Raw genomic sequence first — 23289 nt, forward strand, 5'->3', positions numbered from 1 at the left:
AATGTGAAGTACATGTCAGTGGACACTTAATTTTTTTTTTAATTTCAGAGTGATTACAAAGTTTTATGAATGTGGGATGAAATTTGTTGGCAAAATAAAATAGTCTTCATTTTGTAGTTTGTGATTCTTGTACGACACAGTTCTACAAAACCTCTATGGGAAGTTACATTCTATCTTTATGATAAGGTTGTTATATATTGTATGCAGAAATAACTGGGAAGCCCATATTTTTCTGTCACTTATGTGGGGAACGATAACAGCAGACTGTAAGTAGCAGGCAACAGACTGATAATGTCTTATAATGTGGTTGGTGGTAGCTGGTCTTATCTTAGCAGTGGGCAGAGCAGGATGATATTCTAAAGAATTCAAAAGCAGGAAACTGTCGCTGCTAGACAAGGTTTATGCTTTACAGAACATTGTGTATGACTTTAAAATATACAGTTGAAAGGAACATGCAATACTGTTAATGTTTATATCTTCATGGAACTCTTAACCACATTCCCTTAAGCCCTTTAAGGGGGTTGGGTGTACTATGGGCACAGTTAGGGTTGTCTTTGGATTTGGCAAAGCTATTTTTTTTTTTTAATTTAAAACAAGGACACATATAAGGCAGATAGAACTGGGGGATTAAAAGGGGACAAAATAGTACCAAATACGTGGCTACCCTCATTTAAACACCTCACCTGCAAATAGAGCTGGTGGTGGTATGTATTCGTCAGTAGTGAGACATACTACTGAATTATTGCTGATACTATACATGGTGTTTGGATGCAGGTGTATAGGGAATATGTACATATGCTCCATGCACATTACAAGCTATCACTAAAACAGTGATGTAATACTAAAAGCATTTTTGCTAATTCATATATATTGCAAAAATGTTCATGTCCCTTTAAATATGTTAAAATCTGTATTGAGCCATTAGCGGCCAAAATTAGAATACACCCAGACATCTCAGGAATTAAAATAGCCAAATCAGAATATAAACTAGCCCTCTTTGCGGACGACATTTTGCTAACCATCACCAAGCCGCTTATATCCCCCCCCCAACCTATATGGGTTGGTGAACAATTTATCTTCTATTTCGGGCTATGTGATTAATACAGATAAATGTGAAGCGCTTCCTATAGCCATCCCTCAACACTCCCAAAAAGTTTTGGAATTAAATTTTGATTTTAAATGGGTGAAACACTTGCTGAGGTCCTTGGGAATAAATAATTATGCCCCACTCTTCAGCCAAATTAGAAAAGACCTCTTCAAATGGAAATAATATAGCTTCTCCTGGCTGGGGAGACTGGCGTCAGTTAAAATGAATATTCTCCCACGTATTTTATATCTTTTTAGAGCATTGCACATCAAGATTATCAAGCCTGTGTTATTGTTTTTTTTAACTGAATACAATAAATAATAGTCATTGTGTAATAATTCAATAACACACAGACAGAATATAAAACACTGTCATAATTCCAATCCCATGCCCAGCAGAAGGGCAGCATACTGATATTGATATGTAACCAAAGCAAGAATTGTTGCATTGGCACAATTAGACTGACCTTTATAAGAGGTGCCAATAACTGCACAAAGTAACCTATTTAGGCCAACATCATATAAAACTGGATAACTATATAGCCAAGCAACCTACTTGCAAAGGGCAGTGAGGGATTGACAACTGCAGTAACACTGTGGTGTGTGTATATATACAGGGAGTGCAGAATTATTAGGCAAATTAGTATTTTGACCACATCATCCTCTTTATGCATGTTGTCTTACTCCAAGCTGTATAGGCTCGAAAGCCTACTACCAATCAAGCATTGCTGTAATGAGAAGGGGTGTGGTCTAATGACATCAACACCCTATATCAGGTGTGCATAATTATTAGGCAACTTCCTTTATTTTGGCAAAATGGGTCAAAAGAAGGACTTGACAGGCTCAGAAAAGTCAAAAATAGTGAGATATCTTGCAGAGGGATGCAGCACTCTTAAAATTGCAAAGCTTCTGAAGCGTGATCATCGAACAATCAAGCGTTTCATTCAAAATAGTCAACAGGGTCGCAAGAAGCGTGTGGAAAAACCAAGGCGCAAAATAACTGCCCATGAACTGAGAAAAGTCAAGCGTGCAGCTGCCAAGATGCCACTTGCCACCAGTTTGGCCATATTTCAGAGCTGCAACAACACTGGAGTGCCCAAAAGCACAAGGTGTGCAATACTCAGAGACATGGCCAAGGTAAGAAAGGCTGAAAGACGACCACCACTGAACAAGACACACAAGCTGAAACGTCAAGACTGGGTCAAGAAATATCTCAAGACTGATTTTTCTAAGGTTTTATGGACTGATGAAATGAGAGTGAGTCTTGATGGGCCAGATGGATCGGCCCATGGCTGGATTGGTAAAGGGCAGAGAGCTCCAGTCCGACTCAGACACCAGCAAGGTGGAGGTGGAGTACTGGTTTGGGCTGGTATCATCAAAGATGAGCTTGTGGGGCCTTTTCGGGTTGAGGATGGAGTCAAGCTCAACTCCCAGTCCTACTGCCAGTTTCTGGAAGACACCTTCTTCAAGCAGTGGTACAGGAAGAAGTCTGCATCCTTCAAGAAAAACATGATTTTCATGCAGGACAATGCTCCATCACACGCGTCCAAGTACTCCACAGCGTGGCTGGCAAGAAAGGGTATAAAAGAAGAAAATCTAATGACATGGCCTCCTTGTTCACTTGATCTGAACCCCATTGAGAACCTGTGGTCCATCATCAAATGTGAGATTTACAAGGAGGGAAAACAGTACACCTCTCTGAACAGTGTCTGGGAGGCTGTGGTTGCTGCTGCACGCAATGTTGATGGTGAACAGATCAAAACACTGACAGAATCCATGGATGGCAGGCTTTTGAGTGTCCTTGCAAAGAAAGGTGGCTATATTGGTCACTGATATGTTTTTGTTTTGTTTTTGAATGTCAGAAATGTATATTTGTGAATGTTGAGTTGTTATATTGGTTTCACTGGTAAAAATAAATAATTGAAATGGGTATATATTTGTTTTTTGTTAAGTTGCCTAATAATTATGCACAGTAATAGTCACCTGCACACACAGATATCCCCCTAAAATAGCTATAACTAAAAACAAACTAAAAACTACTTCCAAAACTATTCAGCTTTGATATTAATGAGTTTTGTGGGTTCATTGAGAACATGGTTGTTGTTCAATAATAAAATTAATCCTCAAAAATACAACTTGCCTAATAATTCTGCACTCCCTGTATTACAGTGAACCAATTCAACTAGAACCAGTTATACCACAATATGTTACACAATATAATGAATATATACTGACAACCATTGTTACCTCTTGACAAACAAAAATAATACTACTGGTGTGAACTCACATCCAATCTCCCTTGGCAATAGGGAGAAGTATTGTGAATCAATCCAATTTTACCCTAATTATACTATTGGGTTCATCGAATCTTATTTTACCACATCTTGTGAAATACCATTTTCTATACACATACAGTCTATTTGGCCTTTACCACCCCATAAAATTCAGACTGGGAGACGTAAACTAGTGAGTACCAATAATTACTCCACGTTATAAAGGCCAGATTATATTATTAAGGTCTCACACTTTAACCAGGACAGCTATATATGATAGAATGATTTTAAATGTTTGTGTTCACCCATCTTTTAAACAATTCAATTAAAGTTACATTTTAAAATAAGGATTTTTTTGCCTCTCAAATCAGTCTGGGCAAAGAGTGCTACTAAGCATTTCTCTCTGGGGAATCTTATCCCATTGTTCAAAGAAAGTTTGCATTTAAATGCTAGCACCACTCTTCACGATCAGACAGTGTATTGATACTGACAGACAAAGTATCCTAAGTAATATAGACCATTGAGGAGCTTTCCTTTATAGTGCCCTTGCTATTGTGTGTGTATATTTAGGGGGTATTTGACCCCAGTGAGAACCTCCCACATGGGAATAATCTATGCTATAGGGGTTGCGGGGAAATAGGCTCCTACACACATATGTGATGGGATTGTGAGGAGGTGCGAGGGATATGGAGACTACTGTCTGCCTTTATTGGTAGCTACTTGACGAGGATTTTGATCTCACTTTCTTCCTTTGTTGACATATACAGAGTAAAACCCGGGGAGATGTAGTGGACTTTTGTTTTTGTCTTCAGACTTAGACACTTCCTACGGACGAGTGAGTCCTATACAGCCAATATAGAAATGTAGAGGAATGGGGAGCCAGTATGAACAATCGCTGGTGATGCTACACTATGTTGATCTCCCTTTTCTTTCTTTTTTTCTAATGTATTTTGTCAAAGGGAACTGAGGTACATCTTACGTTGTATATGATTTATTAAGTATGTAAAAACCTGTTGGTTTTTTTCAATAAAAAAAATAAAAATATTTAAACATAAATATGTTAAAATTGGTACTGTATCTTACGGAAAATGCATATTTGTGTTCAACTTATACTCAAGGATCAGTTATTAATGGGCAGATTAAGGGGTAGATTTATCAAAGGCTATGTGAACTCTGTATGTGTTTCGCATGTAACTGCGCCCTAGCTCGCCTCCGGAAGAGCGCACATGTGTGCCTGAATTTATAAAAAAAATAGATGAAATTTTGCGCGTTTCGTAAAAGGTGAGCTGGGACATAATAATGATAAATTTCACCTGTCGGAAAAAGCATTTTCACCCCCTATTTATCACACTTTTTCCGTATAATTTAAGAGTGAGAGAGAGGGCGCCACATAGCGTGATACTGTTGATACAGGTTCAGACGGTAAAGAAATCAAAAAGGCTTACCGAACAGCACTGCACCGTTCTGTGACCGGTGCTATCAGGCAGACTAACACTCTCAGTGGTTAGCACACTGGATGGCCTCGGACAAGATGCAGTCAGGTAGATCTCAGCGTTGTTCGATTAACACGCTGGGTGGCCTTGGATATGGTGCAAACAGGTGGATCTCAGCGTTGCTTGATTAAAGCAAATCAGCGTCTCTGCACCATGTGCACTGTAACCTCTTGTCAAGATGGGGGGAACATTTTCGTAACTGCAAAAATTGCAAGAAAATGAAAATTAAACATAGTGTTCCAACCCATTGTCTAACAAAACATCAAGGCAACCCTCAAATTTTTAAATTTATTCCCATAGATTTTATTCCCAGGTCAGTAGATTATAATAGAACCAACAAACTCAGACAACGAGAAACTTTCTGGATTTTTAAGCTAAAAACACTATTTCCGGAAGGTTTAAATGCGAACTTAGACCTAGCAGCCTTTAATTAATATCCAGAAAAAATAATAATAAACATACCTAAATCAGACATCCATAATTGATAAGACCAAAGACTATCAACAACATTTACACTCGGATTTAGATTAAAATATTGATACATTATGAATCAATATTGGAATCATAATGATTATTGGCGTTTTAATTAGGTTTATTATTTATGATTATTTTAGACCCACTATTTTTACATATTAATATAATTTCCAGCTGAACAGTATTTATTGGAAAATACTATTAGTTCTATCTGTTTACGACTCAGTTTCAACAATTGTAGTATAACAGAAACATATTTCAATATGCTTTACACTAACCAATTATTCTTCGACACTAGGAAGGGCTAATATTTGCCATGCCTATTATTCAGAATGACAAATATATGCAATAGCAAAATACTCATTGTTTGACACCAATCATATATTGCACAACATATTAAATAGTAAAAATACATATTTTACTCCCATTGAGGCATGTAATTTTGCATCGACAGTGCAAAAATTAGATACTGTTATAATGATTAAACAAACCCTAGGATGTCAACTTTTAACTTGTTCCATATTCATATGGTACATTATATTTAACAATCTATTCTTTAACAATTTATTACTATTATCATTTTGGGATCACAACACTCATCGAACTAATAATTTAATAAACTCTGTATTTATATGTTACTAAAAAAGATAACACACTGATGAATCAATTTCAGAGGCATAGTGAAGACGATTATATTAAACATAGATCATTTACATAAACACTTATTCAAAATTATAGCGCTCTTTATTCCATAGCCGTGAGGTTTAAAATTTACAATTAAAGGATCAATTTTCGAAACCCAATTTTGGTAACCACTGTATCCATGCTTACAACCAGATCACGTTCCTTTCTATCACATCTCACTTTTTTCTCAATAGTTTCAAATAATACCACACATTTTTTTGAATTATTCGAAATTCTAATATGCTTTATTTATTTATACATACCAACTCATATACACACACAATCTCGAGAAACAACTGTAGGCATTTATTTCATACTCTTTTTTACAAACACTCTGCATTCAATATCAAAAATCAGTAACAGATATATGAAACAGTGTAGAAACATTTTGTAACAATATGGTGACATACACCGACACTAACTACCAATCTATAGATTTTACAATCAAAGCTGATAAGATTCACAGAATTTGTTTGGCCCTGATTGGTCTCTTTTTAAAACTATGACAACTTCCGTTTTTAATCACCTGTATATAATGTTGTAATGTACTAGTAAATTTATCCCTTGTTTTTATGCCTGAGGAAAAGACCATTGGTCTAGAAACGCGTAGCAAAAACCTGGATTGATTAAAGATTTTAACTTTATTACACGGAAGTTGTCTCTTACGATTATTTACCTTACCTGGAGAGGTATTTTTGTCTAATATCCATTGGAGGTTACAGTGCACATGGTGCAGAGACGCTGATTTGCTTTAATCAATCAACGCTGAGATCCACCTGTTTGCACCATATCCAAGGCCACCCAGCGTGTTAATCGAACAACGCTGAGATCTACCTGACTGCATCTTGTCCGAGGCCATCCAGTGTGCTAACCACTGAGAGTGTTAGTCTGCCTGATAGCACCGGTCACAGAACGGTGCAGTGCTGTTCGGTAAGCCTTTTTGATTTCTTTACCGTCTGAACCTGTATCAACAGTATCACGCTATGTGGCGCCCTCTCTCTCACTCTTAATTTTCAGAAATCTTCACGCCGAAGACTAGAGGAGCCTTGCCGCCGACATCTTTTGTCTTATACTGATATTGACTTTCTGCCATATTTCACGGAAGCCATCTGGTTTGTTTATAGTTATCACTTTTGTATTCACCCAGCGCACCCCGCTCTAGGTTCCCCTCGGGGTTCCTTGTCTGACTTTCTGTATTAATATTTACGCCCCCATCATGTATTGATTATGAAAAGAGCATTTTTAGGTATCGATTTTGTGCATATTTATATTTATATAATGTTTCCATGCTGTTTTTGCCATATGCTGGTAATTTAAGATAGCAAAAATCAATATATCAATATATATATAGTCTGTATAGCGAAATATAGAACACACAATTTAAGGAGACATTTCCGTTCCCTATCGGCACAAAACAATGATAAATAGAAACTGCGCGTATTTGTAAGTCGGGCTGTGAAATTACGCCTATTACTAATGTATATTGGTGCACTCGGGAGCGCGACCGTGTGTCTAGGCAAATGCGGAGTGCGAAAAAGTTTCTTTCCGATTTGCGCAATTATAGGCGCAGGTTGCTTTCATAAATATGGCGATTGGTGCGTATGCGTTATTTTGCCCACAATTACAGGCAAATTGTTTTGATAAATCTAGCCCTAAGACAACTTCCAGAGCTTTATTGCTGGGCTATCCACAAACACCTTTTTTTTGCATAGCTATAACTTTTTCTATAAATGAAAGCATTGTGGTTCATTTTATAATACACTCTTTTAGATGCTTAAAGTGCAGGGTTATATGAATATAGAAACCTAGGCCTAGATTTGGAGTTTGGTGGTAGCCGTGAAAACCAGCGTTAGAGGCTCCTAACGCTGGTTTTAGGCTACCTCCGGTATTTGGAGTCACTCAAAATAGGGTCTAACGCTCACTTTTCAGCCGCGACTTTTCCATACCGCAGATCCCCTTACGTCAATTGCGTATCCTATCTTTTCAATGGGATTTTTCTAACTCCGGTATTTAAAGTCGTGTCTGAAGTGAGCGTTAGAAATCTAACGACAAAACTCCAGCCGCAGAAAAAAGTCAGTAGTTAAGAGCTTTCTGGGCTAACGCCAGTTCATAAAGCTCTTAACTACTGTACTCTAAAGTACACTAACACCCATAAACTACCTATGTACCCCTAAACCGAGGTCCCCCCACATCGCTGCAACTCGATTAAATTTTTTTAACCCCTAATCTGCCAACCGCCACCTACGTTATCCTTATGTACCACTAATCTGCTGCCCCTAACACCGCCGACCCCTATATTATATTTATTAACCCCTAATCTGCCCCCCACAACGTCGCCGCCAGCTACCTACACTTATTAACCCCTAATCTGCTGTCCGCACGCCGCCGCCAGCTACATTATCCCTATGTACCCCTAATCTTCTGCCCTAACATCGCCGAACCCAATATTATATTTATTAACCCCTAACCTGCCCCCCACAACGTCGCCGCCACCTACCTACAATAATTAACCCCTAATCTGCCGACCGCAAAGAGCCGCCAGCTACATTATAGCTATGTACCCCTAATCTGCTGCCCCTAACACCGCCGACCCCTATATTATATTTATTAACCCCTAACCTGCCCTCCCTAACATCGCCGACACCTAACTTCAATTATTACCCCTAATCTGCCGACCGAATCTCGCCGCTATTCTAATAAATGTTTTAACCCCTAAAGCTAAGTCTAACCCTAACACTAACACCCCCCTAAATTAAATATAATTTACATCTAACGAAATTAATTAACTCTTATTACATAAATTATTCCTATTTAAAGCTAAATACTTACCTGTAAAATAAATCCTAATATAGCTACAACATAAAGTATAATTATATTATAGCTATTTTAGGATTAATATTTATTTTACAGGTAACTTTGTATTTATTTTAACCAGGTACAATAGCTATTAAATAGTTAAGAACTATTTAATAGCTAAAATAGTTAAAATAATTACAAATTTACCTGTAAAATAAATCCTAACCTAAGTTACAATTAAACCTAACACTACACTATCAATAAATTAATTAAATAAAATACCTACAATTACCTACAATTAAACCTAACACTACACTATCAATAAATTAATTAAATACAATACCTACAAATAACTACAATGAAATAAACTAACTAAAGTACAAAAAATAAAAAAGAACTAAGTTACAAAAAATAAAAAAATATTTACAAACATAAGAAAAATATTACAACAATTTTAAACTAATTACACCTACTCTAAGCCCCTAATAAAATAACAAAGCCCCCAAAAATAAAAAAATGCCCTACCCTATTCTAAATTACTAAAGTTCAAAGCTCTTTTACCTTACCAGCCCTGAACAGGGCCCTTTGCGGGGCATGCCCCAAGAAGTTCAGCTCTTTTGCCTGTAAAAAAAAACATACAATACCCCCCCTCCCAACATTACAACCCACCACCCACATACCCCTAATCTAACCCAAACCCCCCTTAAATAAACCTAACACTAAGCCCCTGAAGACCATCCTACCTTGTCTTCACCATACCAGGTTCACCGATCCGTCCTGGCTCCGATATCTTCATCCAACCCAAGAGGGGGCTAGACATCCATCATCCGATGGCTGAAGAAGTCCAGAAGAGGGTCCAAAGTCTTCATCCTATCCGGGAAGAAGAGTAGATCCGGACCGGCAACCATCTTCTTCCAAGCGGCATCTTCTATCTTCATCCGATGAGGACCGGCTCCATCCTGAAGACCTCCATCGCGGACCCATCTTCATCCGGCGACGTCCAACTGAAGAATGACGGTTCCTTTAAGGGACGTCATCCAAGATGGCGTCACTCGAATTCTGATTGGCTGATAGGATTCTATCAGCCAATCGGAATTAAGGTAGGAATATTCTGATTGGCTGATGGAACCAGCCAATCAGAATCAAGTTCAATCCGATTGGCTGATTGGATCAGCCAATCGGATTGAACTTGATTCTGATTGGCTGATGGAATCAGCCAATCAGAATATTCCTACCTTAATTCCGATTGGCTGATAGAATCCTGTCAGCCAATCGGAATTCGAGGGACGCCATCTTGGATGACGTCATTTAAAGGAACCGTCATTCGTCGTTCAGTCGTCGGCCAGGATGGATGTTCCGCGTCGGAGGTCTTCAGGATCCTGCCGCTCCACTCCGGATGGATGACGATAGAAGATCCCGCTTGGATGAAGACTTCAATCGGATGGAAGACCTCTTCTGCCCCGCTTGGATGAAGACTTCTACCGGATGGAGGACCTCTTCTTGCTCCGCTTGGATCAAGACTTCGGACCCTCTTCTGGACCGATCGCTGAACCCGGTGAGGTGAAGACAAGGTAGGGAGATCTTCAGGGGCTTAGTGTTAGGTTTATTTAAGGGGGGTTTGAGTTAGATTAGGGGTATGTGGGTGGTGGGTTGTAATGTTGGGGGGGGTATTGTATGTTTTTTTTTACAGGCAAAAGAGCTGAACTTCTTGGGGCATGCCCCGCAAAGGGCCCTGTTCAGGGCTGGTAAGGTAAAAGAGCTTTGAACTTTAGTAATCTAGAATAGGGTAGGGCATTTTTTTATTTTGGGGGGCTTTGTTATTTTATTAGGGGGCTTAGAGTAGGTGTAATTAGTTTAAAATTGTTGTAATATTTTTCTTATGTTTGTAAATATTTTTTTATTTTTTGTAACTTAGTTCTTTTTTATTTTTTGTACTTTAGTTAGTTTATTTCATTGTAGTTATTTGTAGGTATTGTATTTAATTAATTTATTGATAGTGTAGTGTTAGGTTTAATTGTAGGTAATTATAGGTATTTTATTTAATTAATTTATTGATAGTGTACTGTAGTGTTAGGTTTAATTGTAACTTAGGTTAGGATTTATTTTACAGGTAAATTTGTAATTATTTTAACTATTTTAGCTATTAAATAGTTCTTAACTATTTAATAGCTATTGTACCTGGTTAAAATAAATACAAAGTTACCTATAAAATAAATATTAATCCTAAAATAGCTATAATATAATTATAATTTATATTGTAGCTATATTAGGATTTATTTTACAGGTATTTATCTTTAAATAGGAATAATTTATTTAATAAGAGTTAATTAATTTCGTTAGATTAAAATTATATTTAACTTAGGGGGGTGTTAGTGTTAGGGTTAGACTTAGCTTTAGGGGTTAATACATTTATTAGAATAGCGGTGAGCTCAAGTCGGCAGATTAGGGGTTAATAATTGAAGTTAGGTGTCGGCGATGTTAGGGAGGGCAGATTAGGGGTTAATACTATTTATTATAGGGTTAGTGAGGCGGATTAGGGGTTAATAACTTTATAATAATAGCGGTGCGGTCCGCTCGGCAGATTAGGGGTTAATAAGTGTAGGCAGGTGGAGGCGACGTTGTGGGGGGCAGATTAGGGGTTAATAAATATAATATAGGGGTCGGCGATGTTAGGGCAGCAGATTAGGGGTACATAGGGATAATGTAAGTAGCGGCGGTTTACGAAGCGGCAGATTAGGGGTTAATAATAATATGCAGGGGTCAGCGATAGCAGGGGCGGCAGATTAGGGGTTAATAAGTGTAAGGTTAGGGGTGTTTAGACTCGGGGTACATGTTAGAGTGTTAGGTGCAGACGTAGGAAGTGTTTCCCCATAGGAAACAATGGTGCTGCGTTAGGAGCTGAACGCGGCTTTTTTGCAAGTGTTAGGTTTTTTTTCAGCTCAAACAGCCCCATTGTATCCTATGGGGGAATCGTGCACAAGCACGTTTTTGAGGCTGGCCGCTTGCGTAAGCAACTCTGGTATCGAGAGTTGAAGCTGCGTTAAATATGCTCTACGCTCCTTTTTTGGAGCCTAACGCAGCCTTTATGTGGACTCTCAATACCAGAGTTATTTTTATGGTGCGGCCAGAAAAAAGCCAGCGTTAGCTTTTCGGGTCGTTACCGACAAAACTCTAAATCTAGCCGCTAGATTTTAAAGGCAGATACAATTCAGAAGGCTCACACAGTCTGTGTATATTTCCTCCATAATGAAACCTTTAAAGGACATTCAGGTCAAAATATAAATGCTCATAGATGAATTACTTCTTAGAATAGAAACATATATACAATATAAATGTATTGGCAAAAATGCTTATTGTAAAAGTTACCACTGTTTTAGTGTTTACATGATTCTGTGCACGTGCATGTGAAGTATACCTAGATATTCTGCGTGCACCAGCACTTTAAATACTGCAGCTTCTCAGGGCACCCGTGGGGCTTGTATCATGTCAGCAGTTAACAAATTGAGTCATTAAGATAATACAAGCCCCTCAGGCTCTCTGTGCAAGTGCTGTGTTTAAAATGCTGGTGCACGGTGCATACTTAAATACACTTTTGAAACAGCGATAGATTTTATTAGAAGCATTTTTGCTAATAAATGTATATTACAAAAATGATTCTATTCAAAACTGCAATGCATCCATGTGGATTCCAATTTTGGTTGGAATGTCCCTTTAACCCTTTGAGTGCTAAGCACTTTCCCACCTGGGTGCTAAGATTTTTTTAATGTTATTTTTATTATTTTATTTTTTTAACAATTTTTTTAAAACTTTTTAAAAAAAAATTCAGACCCCCAAGACTAACACTGTTGGAAATGTTAGGTGATTACCTTTCCAATGGTGGGTCTTGGGGGTCTGTAGCTGCTTAGATGCCTGAGATACAGGCTTCTAAGCAGCATGCCCCCTGCTCCTATACTTAACATTGTTAAGTATAAATAAAGTTGCGCTGTGACGTCATCACGTTATTGCGCGTGACGTCACCACGCAAAACGGGAAGCCCCGGCGATGCCTGTCACTCTACAGGCACGATTGCCGGGTAGGAGCGGGTGGGAGCCCCAGATCTCCCTCAAGGTGGGAGAGTGCTAGTGACGGCTCTGAGCCGTCATTAGCACCAGAGTGAGAAACTCTGTGACAGCTCAGAGCCGTCATTAGCACTCAAAGGGTTAATTAATTCTTTGGACAGCCTTATGCATATCACAGGCATTATTCATGACCTGCTTTTGCCTGTGACAGTTTCTATCATATTACCTCTCTCTGTGTTCTCCTTTAATATATACATATTAACCCCTTGCATCATTTGGATGTAGGTACTTTACCCATCACCATTATCACTACCTCAACCATTCCCTTGGTCTAAGCTAATATTTTATCAGGGAATTCAAGCTCTCCAATGAAGTGGCAGAGCACTGATATGAATTGCTGAGTTAAATTCAGATATCTGAAATAGGTACACAATTTGAGACTGCACTGTTATAGGTAAAGATTTAATAACCGCTGCCCATTTCAGAGAAAAAGTTTTGTCTGTTTCTCAGAATTTTATGCCAGCTCATATTGTTCTAAGGTCATTTGTCTATGTATTTTTTTGATAAACTCCTCTATACTAGGGCTTTGGCTAGATTTCCAAAGTTTTAAAATGACATTTCTTCCAACCAGAATAGTAAATCCCAAAATGTTCTTTTATGATTCAGATAGAACATACAATTTTAAACAACTTTCCAATTTAATTCTATTATCAAATTTTCTTCATTCTCTTGTTATCCATTGCTGAAGGGACAGCATTACACTACTGACAGGAAGCTGAAAATATCTGTTTAGCCAATCACAAGAGACAAATGTGTGCAGGCACCAATTAGCAGCAGCTCCCACTAGTGTAGGATATGTGCGTATTAATTTTTTAACAAGGGATACTAAGAGAACGAAGCACATTTGAAAATAGAAGTGAATTTAAAAGTGTCTTAAAATGACATGCTCTATCTGAATCATGTACGCTTTATTTTGACTTTCCTATCCCTTTAATGTGAAGGTCAATTTCAATGAATTAGTGCCTGGTTTTTATAATCCTATTAAAAACAATGGGACTTTAATTCATCAAAATTTACATTTCACTTGTTTTCTTCAAAAACTTACCTTTTAATCCTGACAGTCGCTGCAGCGATTCCCCCGGCTTCCTTCAACCACGGCTCCCCCCCCCCCCCCGGGGGAATCATGGCCTGAGGCAACGCTGGGATTGGAGGAAGCTGGATTCGTCATTGTGGACCCGCAAAGAGGGCTTGCAACGGGCGCAGGAAGCGCTGCAGCGGCTGTCAGGATTAAAAGGAACGTTTTTGAAGAAAACAAGTGAAATGTAAATTTTGATTAATTAAAGTGCCCTTGTTTTTAATAGGATTATTAAAAACCGGGCACTATATCATCGAAATTGACCTTCACTTTAATCAATTTTAAAATTTCTAACTTTGGGCCAGATTACGAGTGGCACACTAACAATTATGTGAGAGCGATATCGGGTTTATTGCAGGTGTTTGCGCGCATTGGATTTTGCTGCGCATATTACAAGTTGAAAGTAAACGATTGCTTGAGTGCAACTGAAGTTAACGCATGTTGGGATAGTGCAATCTCAGAGCTCTGGTTAACTGTTTTGTGAAACAAAATATTGTCACAAAACACATCAAAAATACATTTAAAATTACACTGTGTAATAAAAATTATTTAAAAAAAATTGCACAAAAAAGTTATAAGGGCTCAAAGATATGATAGATCATAAGGTAATAAACAGTATCCTCCTAGTTGCCCTAAAAACACAGGAGCTCCCAAACTCTTCACCAAATCCCTAACATATTTCGCCGCTAACCGGCTTTTTCATGTTAAACATGTTAGGGATTTGGTGAGGAGTCTGGGAGTGCCTGTGTTTTTAGGGCAACTAGGAGGATACTGTTTATTACCTTATGATCTATCTTTAGACTACCTTATTCTGGAGTATTTTTACTACACCTTGGCACTTGATTGAGAGTAACAGTTCACTAGCTAACGAGCGTATATTAATAACCTATCATTAGTAATATCAGTGCTGCTTTCCCTCACTCATGCCATGGTGAAATTGTTGTACGATGGTATATAGGTTGTTGTGATTTAACTTTTCAAGATGTGTATCTGTTATACCGAAGGCAGAGTTACTACATACAATTATACTTGCTACTGTTGCTGGACCCTATTTTGCTTTGTAGATTAAAAATATAGGAGTTGCAACCATTATTCCTAAAATGTATACATTATTCAACCCTGACTTTAAATGTATAACCTAACATAACGCTCCAGCCTTATTATATGCTATACCAACTGAAATACATTTTTCTGATGTGATATGAAAGATGGACTCTTAAGGGAACGTAGCATACAACATTTGCTAGTACCATTAAGATATAAACGGCTATATATATATATATATATATATATATATATATATATATATATATATATATATAAAAAAGCAGTTATCTTTAATATGTTTCCCCTGAAATAAGATTCTTCATAAATAGAGTCTTAGCTCTACAAAATAAAAATATATATATATATATTTCACACAAGTAGATACGCTACTACTGCGGAGCTTACCCGTTTAAGTCACTAGAAGCAGAGAAACTGCAATTATTGTTGCTACACATTATATAATACTCAACTCTAACCTAGAGTGTATAATCTATATGACGCTCCAGCCACATCAGAGGTTACATCGACCTATATTATCTGTTGATCCAACACAGTATATTGATTTTAAAGGGAATTTAGCATACAGCACTGGCTGATAATCCTACTAGCTGTTTAGGCTCCATATATATGAGCATTTGACTTTATTATGCTTCCCTTCAAATCCGATTGTTTATAATGGGATTCTGAGTTAATATACACCTCTTTTGTTGGAGCTTTCTCTCCCTGTATCTGATCATGCCTAAGTTTATACCAATCACACTGATACATCTACACATTCTCTTCCTATTACTTGACATTCATCTCCACCGGTACTCTATGCGTTACTGTACTCACTAATGTATCCTCCATATTAGTTGGAGTTTGTAATCATTTTCCCCAGTTTTTATTGTTGCGTTTTATTAAAAGTTATGTTTTACTAATATAGGCGAACCCTTTCTTTGCCCATTAATTTACTGCCAATTTGTGGACACCATAGACTGTCTGAGTGCTACTAGTGTATTCTCTGAATGGTTACTTTTTCCATTCATCTCTGTTTGTTAATAGTATTTAATACACAGCACCTCCCCCCCTCTCTTTATCTGCAGGCTGACAATTATTTATATAGGGTACGTTCTATTTGACAATCTAGTAGTGCCATTGGTCTCTTTCTTTTGAAAAAAGTAATATAAGACTTATTGATGGGTCTAGCATGTGATTATTTCCAGGCTATTGAGTTGGTGGTATTTTAAACATGGGACATGCTCTGTTTTATAACATCTAAAATCCAAATCATTAAAATACTTTTGCCATTTTTGATGAATCGACTAAAGGTAGGTGTGACCTTGCTTTAACAAAAAGGGTCTTATACCAAATAGTTATAGAATGATTCCCTGCCCTGTTAATATTAATACCCTTCTCGATCTTCCCTAGTGACCAATCTCTCAGTTAAATGACAGTATAGATGTCTTAGTTGCAAATATGCATAAAACTCTCGTTGAGGGACATGTTAATGGAATACTAATATGCTCTAATTTGTGAGAGTATTTATTGCACAAATGTTCCTTCATAACTATGGGGTCACAATTCTTTAGAAATCTTTATCAAATGATTTATCTACAAAAATCCTTCTAGACTTTAAAGTAATATGAAACCTATTTTTTTCTTTCATGATTCAGATAGAGCATGCAATTTTAAGCAACTTACTAATTTACTTCTATTGTCAATTTATTTTCGTTCTTTTGATATTTTTATTTGAAAAAGCAGATTTGTATGCTTATTTTTTTTTGGGACCCTGGGTAGCAATTGCTGATCGGTGGCTACATTCAGTTAACAATCAGCAAGCGCTATCCAGGTGCTGAACCAATAAAGGGGCGGCTCCTATGCTTACATTCCTGCTTTTCAAATAAAGATACCAGGAGAATGAAGAAAATGTGATAATAGGAGTAAATAAAAAAAGCTGCTTAAAATTGCATGCTCTCTCTGAATCATGAAAGAAAGAATTGTGGGTTTCATACCCCTTAACTTGTATTTTTCTGTATGAAAATCATCAGATAAGTTTTTTTAATTAAAGGATTGTGTTTGGTCTCTGTCTCACTCACATAAAGTAAATTCTCTAATTCTATTTTATTATCATGTTCTTCTGTGTCACAGGTTTTCATTCAAATTATCATCAACTGATTTGTTTGCATGAACTTTTGGTGGAATTAATATCCTACACAAATCCATTACAATTCAAATGATAAAATCTATACATGAATTATCATTAATATGACTAAAGAATAATAACTATGGCAGATCATGTTTGCAGATTTATTCCCTCTACCTGTATGGATGGTGTTTTCAATCTTTTTCAGTCTCATATTTTCTGTTTAATATATTGTATTTCTTAGTACATTTTCAATATATGTTTTTTAACCTACATTATATTTATCATTTTAGACCATGAAGCCAAAGAGCCTGTTGAAGACACAGAACCGAGCACATTGCCCTTTGATGCGGTAAGTCCCTTTTAATTTTCTCTGTGTATGGCTGCAGCTGCTATTGTACGATGAATTTCCATGTAAAACAAATTTAGGACTAGATTACAAGTGGCACTCTATTGTTAGTGTGTGCAATATAAGAATATTGCTGGTGCGTTAATTTGTGGGCGTATTACAATTTGAAAGAAAAAGTGTTCACTTAAGCACAATTTAATTTAAGACACATCAAATTAGCGCTGCTGAAGACTTGGGGGCCGATTTATCAAATTCTCGAGGACATGATACACTGTAGCCTATCATGTCCGCCAGACATTGCTGAATGCCGACAGCATATGCTGTAAGCATTTAACATTGCACAAGCAGTTCTAGTGAACTGCTTGTGCAATGCCGCCCCCTGCAGATTCGCAGCCGCTAGCAGGGGGTGTCAATCAATCCGATCATATAGGATCGGGCGGATTTATGTCTGCAGCCTCAGAGGAAATGGACCAGTTAAGGAGCGGCGAGCCTGAAGGCTCGCATGGAAATGGGGGCATTAGGGGCCACTTGGTGTAAAGGGTTAGGGATAAAATAAAAATTGCACTAAACACATAAATACATTAAAATGAACTGTTACACTCATATATATATATATATATATATATATATATACATATGAACATTATCTTCTAAAAAATATTTATATAAATATTCATAAAAAATATTTATAAAGGTTCAAAGGCATAGGGTATATGGCCATCTATTTGACTGAAAACGGCTATAAAATATATATATATATATATATATATATATGTGTGTGTGTGTCTAAATAATAATTCCATAATAATAATTAATGTGTTTTACTGTGCATTTACAGTAAATATTTTACATTCCCATGTTCTTCACATACAGGAAAATGTCATTTTTATTTTAAATAAACATTTCTTTATATAATATATATCTGTATATACCTACACATATATATCTAATCCTATAGATATATAGGTATAATATATATTTTACATTAACATATATATATATATATATATATATATATATATATATATATATATATATATATATATATATATATACTGTATATATATTAATAATACAAATTAGATTTTTTTCTATGTAAAGAAGAATTTAAATAATGCTTAAAACGCTTTTGGATTATTATATATACTGTACCCTGTACGTCGCTGCAGTCCTGTGCTTCTCTCTCTCTGCTGTGATCTTGCGAGATTGTGGCACTTCTGCATGCCCCACGAGTGGGGCACTGCAGAAATAGAGTTGCAGAGTTACCGAAGTAGAGAGGGCCACTTTGTGGCCTTCTCTGCATCGGACAGTGGTGGGACCGATAGTTGGTGGGTGGGAGTGTAAGAAGGGAGACGGGTGGGCAGCCCATCGCTGGAGGAGGCGGGAGGAGGGCGGGAGTGGGCGGGACAGCTCGGTCACGCTACAGGGAAAAAAAAAAACTCCAGCTGCGTGATTGAGGGGGAAGGAGGAAGGAGGGGCAAAGAGGGGGATCATATGTGCGATAATTTGAGAACAAGGGATCTGGGAGGGGGAGGGGGTTTGGGTATTGAGGGGGGCAGCTACACTACAGAAAAATGAGTGTTATATATATTTTTTTATAAATTGCCTATTTTGCAGCAAACTGGGTACTGGAAGTAGGGTTGCCACCTCAGCCATGTTTTCCTGGACACTTATGAGTTACACATGCTGCAGGGAGGAACATGTATTGTGTTTCTGGACAGCACTATTCATATTCCTCCCAGCACACCCTGCAGCATGTGTAACTTAAAAGTGCTCTGTATTTTAAGGGACGGGTGGCAACCCTAACTGGCAGACACTTGCCAGTACCTAAGATGGCCGCAAATAGGTAGAGGGGGGAGGGTTAGAGAGCTGTTTGGGGGGGATCAGGGAGGTTGGGAGGTAAGGGGGTTACTACCCTGCAGAAAATATATAAATATATAATAAAAAAAAAAGTAAAAAAAACAACCAAAAAAAAACCTTTTAATTTTCTACTGGCAGACTTTCTGCCAGTACTTAAGATGGGGGTGACCTTTGGAGGGTGGGGGAGGGAAGAAAACTGTTTGAGAGCGGTCAGGGAGGGATTAGGGGGTGGGGTGTGTCAGGTAGGAGGCTGATCTCTACACTCAAGCTAAAATTAGCCCTAGAAGCTACCTAATTAACCCCTTTGCTGCTGGGCATAATACAAGTGTGGTGCGCAGCAGAATTTAGCGGCCTTCTAACTACCTAAAAGCATTGCCAAAGCCATATATGTCTATTTCTAAACAAAGGGGATCCCATCGAAGCATTTACAACCATTTGTGCCATGATTGCACAAGCTGTTTGTAAATCATTTCAGTAAGAAACCTAAAATTGTGAAAAAGTTAGCGATTTTTTTTATTTGATCGCATTTGGCGGGGAAATGGTGGCATAAAATATACCAAAATTGGCCTAGATCAATACTTTGGGTTGTCTAATAAAAAAAAATATATAGTTTTAATAGGTAAAAAAAAAAGCGCTCTATTTCTGATTAAATGTAGTGATGACAAAAATGCTAAAAATGCTCTGGTCTTTTGGGGAAGTTTTTGTCTGAAGTGCCCAGTCCTTAAGGGGTTAAATAATAATAATTATTATTATTTTTTAATATTTTATATTTAATATTTTAATAATGCTCCTTAAGATAAAAACTTTTCATGTGCGCTAACCGGACACTACATAGAACTACATTGCAAACCCAAAATGTGTTGCGCATATTTTACATTCCAATGCTCTTCACATATAAACATTTTTTAATTTAAATTATTAAATATATATTTCTATATATTTCTGATAATGTTAATGTAAAATATATATATATATATATATATATATATATACACCTATATATCTATAGCAATAGATATGCAGGTATAGTTATATACAGATATATATAGAAATATGTATTTAAGATAAAAATAAAATTTTCCTGTATGTGAAGCACATTAGAATGTGAAATATTAACTCCTGTCGGGTTAGAACGCACAAGTTAAAGGGACACTGTACCCAATATTTTTCTTTTCTAATTCAGAAAGAGCATGCAATTTTAAGCAACTTTCTAATTTACTCCTATTATCAATTTTTCTTCATTCTCTTGCTATCATTATTTGAAAAAGAAGGCATCTAATCTTTTTTTTGGTTTCAGTACTCTGGACAGCACTTTTTTATTGGTGGATGAATTTATCCACCATTTAGCAAGGACAACCCAGGTTGTTCACCAAAAATGGGCCGACATCTAAACTTACATTCTTGAATTTCAAATAAAGAAAATGAATGAATGAAGAAAATTTGATAATAGGAGTAAATTAGAAAGTTGCTTAAAATTTCATGCTCAATCTGAATCACGAAAGAAAATTTTTGGGTACAGTGTCCCTTTAAGTGTTATTTCTATGCTCTCCATTGAAGTCTATTGGGAGAATAAGTTAGCTCAGTCACAATATTTAAAGTCCTTTAGTTAGCGTGCATTGGGTTTTGCTCGTGCACAGATGTTTTACTTTCGACTTGTAATCTGTGCGCTAAACCGCACGCGCAAAAAGATTACGTCTAGTGAAGTTTACGCTTGAGCGGGAGTGCTAAATAGTACGCTACTTGTAATCTAGCCCTAACTGTTTCATAATATCCAGTCCAGAGTAGGACACAGATAATGAACCAATTAGGAGCAGCATACATATGTACTTATCAATCACTAGCCATGTCCTATTTAGGACCAGCATGGAGGTGCACTACATTAACCTTTTGCAGCAGGTAAATACATCATTAAAATAGATTATTTGTTTAAACGTAAAAATGCACCATCTTGATTTGAAACTTTTAGTTCCCTTTAAACAATGGTCATAAACCTGAAACAATAGACTTCTGATGTGACTCCTGAAATAGCTTTTGCCCCACGAGATTTTGTGTAGTGCTCATGGGCTACCCAGACATCTGGCTTTTGAGCAAGTACAATAAGGCAGCAGATAGCTTGCTTTTCAAGGGTTAACAATGCATGAGCAAACAGCATTGCATGAATAATTGTGCATTTACTCCAGCTTGTATGTTTAGAACATTTCAATAAAGTTATATTTTATGTAAGCACTTTGAGTGTTAGTGTTCCTGTTTGAAGTGCAGACTGAGCAGTCACTTTAGACCCTGGTACAGAAATAAGTGGTGTATTAGTAGAAGCATAGAAAAAATATTTATTGTTCAGCATAGGAACATCTGTTTTCCCAAATCCAAAAACTGGTAATATCTTTTAAGTGCAACAATAAAAAAAAAATGTAATATATCTTTTTATGGCAACACTTATTCCATCTCTCAAAGCTTGAGTTTTTGTAATAAAATTTACAATATTATAAGCAATTATCTAGATAAATGTATAAGGTAATTTAAGTACTATTTTATAACCAACTAGAATAATTTAAAAAAATGTCCCTTAAAGAGATATCTGTCAACAACACCCTATATGAGAAAGTTTTTTGTATCACAGGAGAAAAAGTTCTCACCTTTCTGTTCTAATTCTATACTTGATCTTGCTTGTTTCTGTATTAAAAGTGAGTTATCTTGTGAAAACCTGCCTGGCCTGAAGGAACAGTTGAAGGGTAATGTCAATGTCTCATTGCTGCCTTTGAACGCAATGAGCTATCTTTGTGTCCTGGGGATATAATGGTGTCTTCCTATTGTCTTGGACACTAAATATAGACACTAATCTGTCAGTTATAAATACAGTTTCAAGTGATTGTAAACACTTAACATTATTTTATGAGGAAAAGCCATAAACAATTATTTATGAAAACTTGATTAGATCATTTCTTATACTAATGACTAATTTCTGCATTGTATTCGTCAAAAAGAGTTATACCTTATTTCCATTAATGTATTAGAAAGAATTATTCTGTTTATATAAAACACAGTCTTTGGGGCATATACCCATTTTAGTTGAAAATAAAAATGATTATGCAACATTTAAAAATATTTTTAATTCAGGTATGTAAAATATCTTGAAAGTACCAAGCATACTTTGATGTTAAGTATTAATCCACAAAGCAAAAACATTAGGCATTACTAGGGATTGGCCAGCTATTTTCAGGCCACTTTTTGGAACTCACATGATCCACACTCTAATACTCAATAAAAAAATTACCTATGTACAGTGTCATGGTTCAACTATGAACTTTGTATAATCTTGGTATTGGACCCATTGAGTATGTAGTGAAAGATGATACAGTACAACTCCGAAAATCCGGACTGCTTGGGGATTTGCCTGGTCCGTATTTTTGGATTTTCCGGATTCTCGAACATTGCTGATAAAATACCTGTAAATAAAAAAAGAAGACGTGCTAATGTTTTTTTATTATAAATACATACTGTACAGATCACCTTGTTTATTAAAATAGAGTACTGCACCTGAATATGTACATTCCTTTCCGTCACAGGTATTTCTTCGGCACATGCTGAACTGCTTGTTCACGGAGCACTAGCATCTGCTGCGCCCAGTGAACCGCTTGTGGATGGCGCTTCTGCTGTTCCCAGTGATTTCACAGTGTTTCTCCTCTGCTTCTGTTTAGAACCCTTATCCACTTTAGGAAACATTGGTACAGTACACTACTGTACAATACAGTACAGTATACAGGTATAACGGTACAGTGCAGTGTAAAGATGATAAATACCTGCACAGGTACCGGTCATGTATGGCAAACTGTAGTGCGCAGTTGTGGAGCTCAGATTTCTCACTGCCTTTGTGTGCCGTCGCTTGTTGCAGCTCTGAATGCCAATTTGCGC

At 36.9% G+C, this 23289-nt stretch overlaps 1 protein-coding gene across 1 annotated transcript in view; it reads left to right on the top strand.

Annotated features, from left to right (window-relative positions):
- EDARADD (EDAR associated via death domain) overlaps positions 1–23289 on the top strand; it is a 177857-nt gene that overhangs the window by 64586 nt on the left and 89982 nt on the right. Inside the window, exon 2 of the mRNA XM_053711919.1 lies at positions 17465–17523. Within this exon, the coding sequence (XP_053567894.1) occupies positions 17465–17523 (59 nt within the window). The remainder of the gene's footprint in view (positions 1–17464; positions 17524–23289) is intronic.

Source organism: Bombina bombina, chromosome 4 (genome assembly GCF_027579735.1).
Source record: "Bombina bombina isolate aBomBom1 chromosome 4, aBomBom1.pri, whole genome shotgun sequence".
Lineage (NCBI taxonomy): Eukaryota > Metazoa > Chordata > Amphibia > Anura > Bombinatoridae > Bombina > Bombina bombina.